This window comes from Diadema setosum, chromosome 13 (assembly GCF_964275005.1).
Source record: "Diadema setosum chromosome 13, eeDiaSeto1, whole genome shotgun sequence".
NCBI lineage: Eukaryota > Metazoa > Echinodermata > Echinoidea > Diadematoida > Diadematidae > Diadema > Diadema setosum.
This window is the reverse complement of record NC_092697.1, coordinates 35,224,224-35,235,778: the sequence shown is the minus strand read 5'-3', so window position 1 is coordinate 35,235,778 and position 11,555 is coordinate 35,224,224. Positions and strand designations below refer to the sequence as shown.

Sequence of the window (11,555 nt, the reverse complement as noted above, 5' to 3'; positions counted from 1 at the left end):
AATTTGCTCTATTATTCAGAAAATGCACATAACTATTTCAGAAGACACCTTTCCCAACATGTCTTGCCATGATTGAAAAATGAAATAGAGAATAGAGTCCCTGCAAAGTAAAGTCAATGCATGATGCAAATAAACTCAACCCTCCTGCTTATATCTTACTGATATCTAAAGAAAAAAAAAAGTTTGGGGCGTTTGTTTCGTCTGCGTGAGGAAAGTGCAAGAAAGTATGCATCAACCATCTATAAGACCCTGTACTACATTTTATGATCATGACCGCACAGAAAGGCTTTTGCATTGACATAGGAGAAAGACCAGACTGATTGTAAGGTATACGGGGAAAAATAGCAGAGATAACGATATAATTGGTGGGTAGTGTAAGTTTGTCTTCTTAATACTGACACCAATCATCGTCAAATACTATTTCACACAGTCTATGACATTATCTTCGAAAACATTTTGGAATGAAGACATAAAGATATGCTACATCGGCTTCCCGTAAACAAAACTCGTAATCTGCTAAAAATGTCCAATGCTGATTTTTCCCCTTTCTTGATTGATACACACCATGCCAAAATTTTTGTTCACCGTGACCGCAAAGAATGCAATCATGATTGATCACTTTTCCATTGAACGCATCTTTTTTAATCGAATTCAGTGTGATGAAAGCAATCTCCGTTAATGTCCACGTTAGTATGATACGTGATATAGGTGATGAGTATTGATTAATTAGTGACACTCGTCAAGATTTCATGTGTCATTCGTAGAAATGATGAAATCATCACAAAGGTAGAACCAGGTTAATATCTTATGTTTCGCCAGCGTATCTTATTCAAAATTCTTTCCCCTCCCTTGCAAATTACTGTGTCAAAAAGTGAGCGTATGCATGTCACCCTCTTAAGTCGAAACTTCAACAAAACCCCCCTATTGCGTTCCGACTCAAAATGTCGGGCGTATTCAGTACAAAGTCATCATCTTTTCTGCGTCTTAACGGATTCCATTGTACACGGAGTTTGACTGTGTTCTATTTGTGTTCATATAACAAAACATTATTTAGATAGCGAAAACATAGAAGTGTTAACATCTTAGTGACACTAATGTGTGTTCTGCTACATTGTATAGTTCAATCCGTACACGCGCTCACAGAAGGGTTGAGTGAGCAAATATCAAATCGAACCCACAAAGTGATTACAACACGTCAAAGATACGGCAACATCAACCGGAGAGGGTTTGTAGTGAGTTTTGACGATAGTTAGGCTTCTTGAATGTAAAGCTCGCCGGCGAAACCCAGGTTTCCAAGGTAAGAGCACAAAGCTCATTGTTGGATACACCGGCAAAGACACGGAGTAAAGCTCGTATACACAAATAATTTACTATTATGTGTTAATATCTCGTCTGGCTATGAAAACTCTCTCTAGACCTCGGAAAACGAGAAGGCGGCGCGCCGCCTGGCGACGCCGCGGCGTCGCCAATGTCGATAATTTGCGAGTTCATTAAATAAAAACATAAAATGAGAGCAAGGCAAAGACAGAAGAAGATCATGAGATGTACTATCCAACTCTTGGACCCTTGCAAGCTTCGAAAATAACGTGCCATTGATAAGTACACCCTCATAATGCTGAATGATAACCAATGCTATTTTAGCAGAGATACGGAAAGTGGAAAATCGCACACAAGAAATATAAAATACATAATCACAATGTGAGTATGATTGCAATGAACATCATCATGCTATTGAAGTGACAATAAAAAGCGCACAATAGATTTACGATGGCACGAATATCAGGATATAGTGCTTTCGCGCTTTCATCAAAAAGAGTAGATATAATTATTTCGTCACAATTATTTCGATGACAGTTATAACAATGAAAATGATAGCAATCATATTATGAATACTTGAACTAACAATAATAATGTTGAAATGACAACGACAGTAACAGTAATTGTGATAATATTGATGATCAAATGTTAAAACTTTCCAATCGAGTTCGGAATGATGCCATTGAATCACTCATTGAAGTCATTAGCGTCAAGCCAGGCGTCACACTTGCTGGATGGGTCCACATAGCCACAAGGCAGGCCAGACTTGAGGTAGATAGGCATTGCCTGACGACGCTTGCCTGGAGGAAAACAAAGAGAACATGGGCATTGATGGGAGAAAGAGATCTTTACGTGAAAACAAAAAGAAAGTTATCTGTCTTAATATCTGTGCGTTGTTTCATTACATTTTTATCCCGCCGCATTTCACTGCATATACGCCATCACACAACATTACAAAAATGTTATCATCATTGATAATATAGGTTTTTCCCGGCAAATTTCGCACTTTTGTCAGTCCATTTGATAAAAGGTTCATTCAATTTAGCGAAAATCCTCGTCACTGCACATTCTGTCATTCAAAATTGCAACTTGTTCGTTCAATTTAGCATTTCGGTCAATGAAATTCGCATATGTGCCTTTCGAATTCGTAAAACGGGCATTCAAATTGGCACGTGCTCTTCAGTCATTCAAATTCGCCAGGACTGGCGGAAGGTGGTATTTCAGTCATTCAATTTCGCGTATGGGCAGTCAAATTCCAAATATGTTCATTCAAATTGGTGTAATGTTATTTCTATTTTGAAAAGGTGAGAACCGTGACTTATGCGTATTTAAATGTGAATTTTTGTTTCATCCACACACTATTAAGTATATAGTAAAGGTATCTTTGACCCTAAATAACTCAAATTTGTTGTTCTGTAACGCCCCTCTTCTTCCATACATGTTATCAGAACTATACATGCCATGCTTGCACCAGTACCATAGATTCACTTCACTTTCTTATGTCCAGTCATGGCAGTACGAGTTAGATACAGGCGTATCTCTCAAGAAAACAGGGAAAGAATCATAGAAGCAGTTGAGGGTAATAACCTTGACAAATTGATGGCTAGAGCTAATCCAAGAACTTTTATTTATTCCTAATGATAATTAACGCAATCTAGCACCCACCAAATGAAAATAATGAAACATGCAGATGAAAGAAATAATCATGTAAATTGAAACCTCCTTCTCCCAATTATTGACAAAACAAACTTAAGATCAATGTATCTGTGAATGAAATAATGCTATCGAACATTATAAACACATACACTTATTTTGAAAGTACTGTTGCAAAGGTGATATCAGAATAAAAGCATAAACGTGTCTCCTAAATTGACTGCAGTAAATGCGAAATTGGATGCCCAAGAATGAATTCGAATGAACGAGCACAGCGTTTACGTGATCACATGACTATATCGTGCTAAATTGAATGAACGATTTGCGAAATGGTGCTTGTCTTACGAATTTGAACCGAAAAAGTGCTGATTCGAATGATGTAAAAGGTAATTTGAATGAAAAGATTATAAAATTGAAATACCGAACATGCCGTCTAGGCTACATTGTGCTAAATTGAATGCAGCAATTAGGAATTGGACTGAAAAAAGTGCGAAATTGGCCGGGAAAACCTATACTACGATGTTTCCAAGCATGTCACACGTATCATGGTGCACGAAAACGTGTACCAGTCAATGCTACATTCCCCCCCCCAAAAAAAAAAATAAACAACAACAACAAACAAACATACAAACAAAAATAAATGGTCAATATACAGATGTGCAAAGGGATATGGAAGTTCAAGCAAAGAAGAGACAAAGCGTCCTGCCGGATTAAGAACAAAAACTGTATGTCACATAACGTTTTCCAGAAGCTTAATAAGCGTAAGCGCTAGCGCTAGTTTCTCACTTTAATTTGTGAGCTCATGTTTACCAGGGGCGGATCTAGCTTGTATGCTAAGAGAAGATGGGGGGGGGGGGGGGCAGTGGGTGACATAATGACAATTCTCTCCCTAAATGATGTGACAATCAAAACGAAAACAAAAAGAAAGGGGTATTCTCCCTTTTGCTGCCACGGTCTTCACCTGTTTTTTGTTTTTTTTTCTTTTCTTCTTTTTTTTAAATGGCAATTCTAGCAATAAATCGGCGTGATGGAGTTTGTCTTACTAGTAAACTTTACATTTGCACTTGGCAGCCAAAGGGGGAGGGGGTGAACCCCCTACCCCCGTAGATCCGCCCCTGTTTAAGGAATGAAAGGCTGAAGAAGGACTCATTTATATGTCAGGGCTGGTCATAGTTAAGACTTGATTTCATTTTGTAGTGTGATTTGAATTATATGTGTCTTCAGTTAATGCTTCTGGACAATTTGATGGAGCTCTGAAGTATTATAAGATTTTGTGTGTATGTGTGATTTTTTTAGGTAATTTGAGAGATTGTCAATAACAAAGTTTGAGTGTCGACTTGATATTGGTTTAATTGTCTGTTTGAAGTAAGTTTGTGTGAGGAAATCTAACTAAGGCTGAATAAAGGCTTTAATTTTGCCTTTAGAAATGATACAAAGCCGAAACTACTCTACTCTTTTAAACGATGATTGCGTTAAAGAAATGACTGCAGTGATTTAACATCGAATGATTTGTCAACTGTGCAGTGATGAAGTGAAGGAAGTCTCAGCTTACCGTTATTTTGTGAGTCTTTCTTGGGAGCCTCCTTTGTGGGACCGCGAATGATGAGCCGTACTTTCTCGAAGACCTCCTCGGTTCTCTGGTTCGCACCCAACCTCTGCGTACCGTTACTTTCTTCGGGGTCGGGAGATCCTCCTTTCCCGCCGATGCTTTGCCCGCTCGTATTTACGCTGGCATTCCCGCTCACATTCTCGCTGATCCCGGCCAACTTCCTGTACCTTGGAAGTAACAGGTCCTGCTGGAAAGCAAAGAGTTCCTTGCGACTTCTTAAGTGACGCCCGTGTCCCGGCGCGGGAACTGTAGTAGCATCTCGGGACTGGTCTACTGAATCGGAGTGCTGCAGACGATCCATCTTCGACGGTGGGATCTCCGATACATCGGTTTTTACTAATTCTGGTTTGACGCGATCCATGTATGGCGCCTGTTTCGACAGTGTTCCGCCGCTGATGAGAACGGAATATCGGCGTGTGGATTCGGTCAAGGGACCCGCCCTTTCGAGTTTATTGCCTTTATTGTCAGCTTTGTACACCCCTTCCGAGACGCTTCGTAGGAGTGGCGCCGTTGTCCCGAAATCCTGAACCCTGATTCGAGGTATCGACAAATCAGTGGTTGACTTTCTCCTGAGGTTTGCATTCGTTGTATTTGTAAGGTCTACAGATTTCTTCTGATTATGTTCAATCGATGTCGCTTTGTTTTTGATGCGCTCTCCAACAGACGGCACCCTTGAATCTGAATCAATACATTTGCTGTCACGAGTTGATATCTTCGTGTTATTTAAATTCATTGTGGGACCTGCGTGTACCGCCATGGACCCTGTATTGTTCGACTCAAGGACATTCGGATTGTCCCTCGTTGCTATGGGAGACAAGTTTACCGATTTTCTCTTTTTACGCGAAACAACTGTTTCAAGAGGATTTTTCAAGCCGTCTAATAAAGATTTGTCATATCCTCTAGCCAGGTTACTTTCTCCTTTATTTCTTTCTCCGAATCGATCATTGGATAGAGTTGAAATAGCAGGTAATGTCGGACAAGAATGTCGTCCGTGAACTTCGCTTCGAACCGACTTCAGAGTTCCGACTCTAGTGTCAGTGGCAGAAAATGAGAAAGTTGTCCCATCATGAACAGGGAAAGGTATTCGATGCGGCAGGGTCGATTCGGTTAAAGTCTGGAACTGGCGTCGGGTTTTCGTACCTCTCTTGACGTCCGCCAGTCGCCTGGCTTTAGCTCGCTCGTCGCGTGTCCACGAGTCAGCTACAGCATCTGCCTGCCGCTCATCGGCCATTTGTAGTTCATGCCATCTCTATACGAGCATCCTCTAAAATCTCCTCCTAAATCAACTTCAGAACGCTGGGATAGGCTCCAAACTAAAGGCTTACATCAATATTTGTTACACGAAACTATAACCCATTTACAACACTTTCCCGAACTGTCGTCCATGTTCGTATCATGCAGCAGTCTTTTCCTTGTTATTTTTGTTGCAACTGGGCACAAGAACATATCAGCATCAATTTCATGAAGCTCTGTTGCATAGATGTCTAAGATGAACTTGCGTTCATTGTGCAAAGATATTAATTCCTATAGCTGTCGGCTCTTGGAATTCGATGTGGCACTCAAAGAGTTACAAACAGTTTTCAAGGGAATCAGGCGTGTTTGTCAGCTTGTCACAATTATCGATGACAATAACCCGAAATATTTCCCTGAACATAACCTCGGTGACATTACTGTTCCTCTGCACTTGAGCATGTATGAAAGTAAATAAAATGTTTCTTTGCAGTCAGCTATTGATGTATCGCGATGAAATATGGCTCCTGCTCTTTAGATTTGTTACTTTTACTCTTGTCCACCGTCAGATGTCGGAGGGGCGATCACAGTTTGTAGCGATGATTAGTCATCGTAGCATCATCCAACCAAGCAACGAAATACAATCACACCTCCTGTTCTTGAAGATAATCACTGTTCCATTGTGTTGACTGCATCGTGAAAAAAGTAATGCTCTTGTTTCTTGTATACTGCACGTACTAGTAGTATGCCGAAATGCTGCCCTTGCATCTATTAACCTTGCATCCTAGATCTCCTTGCAATGACACGTAATGATACTCAATATCGCCCCGAAGCAAATCCGCCATTCATTACCATCATCGTCATGTCAAGCCTGAAATCCGTCTCGCTGTGAGGGACCGCTGCTAACGAGTAAACAACCCGAGAGTGAATCCGATACAACGCTCTCCAAAACGTCAAGTAAAATCCATCACTTTTTGTGAAAGGAGAAGAGAAAGGACGGTGACAAAGCGCGAACAATGCCGGCTGCCGCCCATGCAGCTTTTGACAACTCCCCGCGATTCCGCATCTGGCAATTTATCAATCGATACCTCATACAACGGTGCGATCGATAGCTCCTTTTGTTGAACCTTGTTTTCGAGAGCTAATCGGCATTCAAAGTCCCGTTTTTGTCCTTTCTCCGAGACGTGTTTGGGGAAACAACACCCGGGCTGGAGAGGACTAGTTTGCAAATGTCGCTCATCGCTGACTTGTGCGCCGTTGATGAGGATGAATAATGGATGTTTTTTTTGACGGCAAATACGTTTTATTGCTAGCAGGTTGGCGTGGCTACCTCGCTGTTGAACTTACAATCCCGATAACTGGCACTAAACGGGGAGCGCATTATGCTCAGTGTTGAGAAGAACGTTAAGCCTATAATTGCTTTGGAGTTTGCTCGCCTCATTTGAGGTCAAACATCGAAATCGCACCAGTCACTACTTTTAGCGAGAACTCGAATGTTTGACCCACTCGAACCAGTGTCTTAACACTACAGCATTACTAACTTATCAATGAACCTCTCTATATAGGAAGCTTGGCCCACTATAAGCCGATGAATCTCACTTACACCGTAAGAGCAAAAAATAGCAATTACTAGAACAGTTTTGGTATCGAAATCGCACCAGTCACTACTCTTAGAGAGAACTCGAATGTTTGACCCACTCGAACCAGTGTCTTAACACTACAGCATTACTAACTTATCAATGAAGCTCTCTATATAGGAAGCTTGGCCCACTATAAGCCGATGAATCTCACTTACACCGTAAGAGCAAAAATAACAATTACTAGAACAGTTTTGGTATCGAAATCGCACCAGTCACTACTCTTAGAGAGAACTCGAATGTTTGACCCACTCGAACCAGTGTCTTAACACTACAGCATTACTAACTTATCAATGAAGCTCTCTAAATAGGAAGCTTGGCCAATTATAAGCCGATGATTCTCACTTACACCGCAAGAGCAAAAAAATAAAAAATAAAAAAAAATAGCAAGAACTAGAACAGTTTTGGTATCAAAGAAATTAGTATTCGTTGACACGATTAACAATCAACATCACCAATATCTTACCAAGAAAATGAAACCACAAACCTTATAAGAAATGGGATTGTAGATATGAGTAAATAGGAGTTTCCGAGACTGTTCGTCTCGCACTGTCTAACAAAGTCAACACAGTATAGAATGTTTATTATCCAGCCTATGGGTGGTTAATATTGTTGCCATTGGGATGACCACTGTAATTTCAAATGCTTGTGACACATCTTTCCTCCCCAGATATATATATATATATATATATATATATATATATATATATATATATATATATATTACATCTTGTAAGCGTGGAATCCGCCAAGGAAGCTAGGCAGAAAGTGCTATCTTTTTATGGTCTTTCGGGATGGAAGGTAACCATAGTAGCAGCACTTACCATCGTTCCTGAAAACTTTCTGGCTCATCGGAGCCGGCGGTAGACGAATATATTTAGTGTAAAAGGAAGGAAGAAGATAATTACAATATACATAAAGGAAAATTTGACAGATCATATTTGGAGACAATGAGCATAATAATATAGGCCTGAGTCACCTGTTGTAATAAAGGCAGTATCTGTGTTCGCTGCCTTGAGTCATGTGTATTTTGTTAGTTCCTTTCAATCAGGACAAACTATATAGGTTCTGTCATAATTCCCTTCCGCAACATTTTGTAAACTAAAAATGAGGCTGTAATCGTTTCGTGATTGACAGTATTAATGAGGATTGAAGGAAAACATAATGCTGATTGATATTGTTGATTAACCACTCAAAGCACCTGCTGTCAAGAATTTGATTATCTTGATTATTCATGATTCCTTTTTTATTCTCTCCGTAAAAGAAGTAAGACAAGAGCAATGCTATTTTTTCTCAGCTAAGCTGAGATCATACGTTCTAATGAAGTTGGTATCCTTATCTTGATCTTTGGGAGGGTGTGATATGAGAATTTGTATAGTTACGCCATTTAGGTCTTTAGTGCATGGTTCTTTATACGTAACACTAGAAATCGTTGACCATCGATTGTTACAAAGAACCGTAAATGCTAAATGACAACAAAAATTACCTAACTGTCCAGTGAACCTTGCATCCTGCACGTCCTGGTTTTGTCCATTGATAACTACTTCTTTTCTGACCAATTTTCTGCATCACGAAGTTTTGTTTTATCTTTAGTCAAATAGCCCTTTTGGGACCACGATACTTACCCAATTGTTGTTGACATTTCATATTACAGAGTGCAAATGGTAATAGTGAGTAAATGATATCCACCTCTCTAAAATGATGTTATCACAACTGAAATAGGAATGCGTAATCGCTACATTCCGCTCTGTTTCGTTATTTTCACTCTGTTTTTTTTTTCCCATACAAACGCCTGTTCAGATTGTAACATAAAGAATTGAAACAGCTTCGACTATACCACCAATGTGTGTTCATACAGCTGTTGCCATAGTGACGATGACATTTTACGGCGTAATTTTTGTGATATTCGATAGATCAGGGATCTGAAAATATACTAGTATATCACATGTTATGCTTTCGTCGTAAGACATAGAAGTGATAAAAATGTCAGGAATTTTACATTTCTTATCTCACTCTTCCTTAATTCTGCTCTTTTCCATGTTAAATGCGAATAAGTTTCCTTCAAACTAAGATTCTCTATCCCTCAACAGTGAAAGAAGTAAAACGTCTTATCATTCTATATGATATTTTTCAAGCATATTTGCGTATGCTTGTGTATTTGTGATTTATACAATGACACGGTATCAAACAAGGCAAAGTATGAGCGTGGGTATTCTATTTTCAATCTTATTTCTTTTTTTAAGTTCAAACTACTGGTTTTAGCAAATACTGTGTTAAGTAAAGATCATCCATATGGAATGTCCTCCAATGATATATATAATTTGTGTGTGTGTGTGTGTGTGTGTGCATTATCATTATTTTTTATTTGACAATACATACATAATTTGCAATATAACATAGTTGAACAGACAATGTATCAATACATGTACATTTATGATTAAGATGAATAGGAGCGACACATGGACCAGGGTTCACAAAAGTATATTCTTCACTGTACAGTTACCCGGGGACATGTGAGCCCTCATGCGTCACTCTGTGCCGATGATTCATATTATCAATAAAGCTATAGATGTATCAGTCATAAACATTGTAAGTCATGATATAAACAAAATTTGAAATTCAAAACACCATGTACGTTATTTATGGAGTAACCATACTCGATAGGATATGTAATAGAAGGGGAAAGTGATAGGCAGTGTGTAGAGAGAAGGTATTCCAATAAAAAAAATACAGAGTGGTAAAGAGATAGATAGATAGATAGATAGATAGATAGATAGATAGATAGATAGATAGATAGATAGATAGATAGATAGATGGATAGATAGATAGATAGATAGAGATGGATAGATAGATAGATAGATGGACAGATAGATATATAGATAGATATATAGATAGATAAATAGATGGATAGATAGATAGATAGATAGATAGATATATAGATAGATAGATAAATAGATGGATCGATAGATAGATGGATAGATAGATAGATAGATAGATAGAGAGAGAGGGGTTGTGATTGTTGAATGGACAAAGCGAATCTCTGCACAAAGTAAACACAAACAAGAACAATTTGTTACTGATGTAATGATCGAACAAGCGTCCAGATTGACTTCGTGGGAACAGCAGTTGTCCTTGGCTTTTATTTTCCTTATAGACAAGCACATGTCCACTTCGATTGTCCATTTTCATGGGCTGAGGCATTGTTTAGCACCTTACGAACTCTATTATTACAGGTCGGTCAATACAATTTCAAAGACAACAAAGTAAACGCCGACAAGCTTTGAGAGTTAAAAATGATAATCTGTATTTTCTTAAAGGCATCCCCCGATCGAACTCTCGACCCCTAAGAATCAAAATGCAGGACACAAATACTCATTTTGAGCGGGGGGGGGGGGGGGGGGGGGAGGGGGGTAGGTTTTTGTTATTTTTTTTTCTAACGATTTTTTGAGCTTGTCGCTGGAATACTTGCTCTGAATCTGCTGACCATGAAATAACTTTGCAAAAATCAGAACCCCGTTCATCTTTCCAAATATAAAAGGGGGTAATTGGTTCTTTGTGCTACAGGAGGTAATGTACTTCTATGTTATATAACTTGTATATATGTCTCTCCCTTCCCCCTCCCCCCTCTCCCCCTCTTCCCCTCTCTATCTCACTGCATGAAGACTTTCAATCAACTTTCACTCATGACCCATAGCAAAGGGTCTGTATACCCGTCACGCATCCCTGATATTGAATTTCACGCTCGGCGTATGAACGTCCGTGCGGTTGCCAGTTGGATAATATCCAAAGGCCGTTGAACTCAAGACCACAATGAAACCAAAATCTATAGAGGAAGGGGTTAATATTTGGTTTATGTTGGAAGCAAGTTTGGAATCTGCTTTGAACATTAAACCGAAACAACAACTTAAGAAAGCATAATAGGAAGGGAAATGGTATTTTGTTTACTACATGTATTTCGTCTGAATAGGTTTTGCTGATTAATGTTGTAGTAAAGCGTGTAAGTCAAAAAACATGACGCTGACAAATATTAGTAAATGAGTGTATATCAATAAAAAAAATGTTCGATATAAAGTCACTCGTTTTAGACAAATAACATCTATATATGACTA

General features: G+C 39.1%; 1 protein-coding gene across 1 annotated transcript; it reads right to left on the bottom strand.

The window, feature by feature from the left end:
- Positions 1–2,004: 2,004 nt before the first annotated feature.
- Positions 2,005–5,810, bottom strand: LOC140236622 (uncharacterized). The gene is made up of 3 exons (XM_072316541.1): positions 5,593–5,810; positions 4,523–5,109; positions 2,005–2,117 (listed from the first exon to the last, which is right to left on the bottom strand). Exons 1-3 carry the CDS (start codon positions 5,808–5,810, stop codon positions 2,005–2,007), a joined length of 918 nt encoding a protein of 305 aa, XP_072172642.1.
- Positions 5,811–11,555: the final 5,745 nt, after the last annotated feature.

Coding starts and splice junctions, on each gene's coding strand:
- LOC140236622 (XM_072316541.1), bottom strand. CDS start 5,810: ATGGCCGATGAGCGGCAGGCAGATGCTGTAGCTGACTCGTGGACACGC. Junction 5,110..5,592: donor ACTAGAGTCGGAACTCTGAA/GTCGGTTCGAAG, acceptor ACCTCGAATCAG/GGTTCAGGATTTCGGGACAA. Junction 2,118..4,522: donor GAAAGACTCACAAAATAACG/GTAAGCTGAGAC, acceptor GTTTTCCTCCAG/GCAAGCGTCGTCAGGCAATG.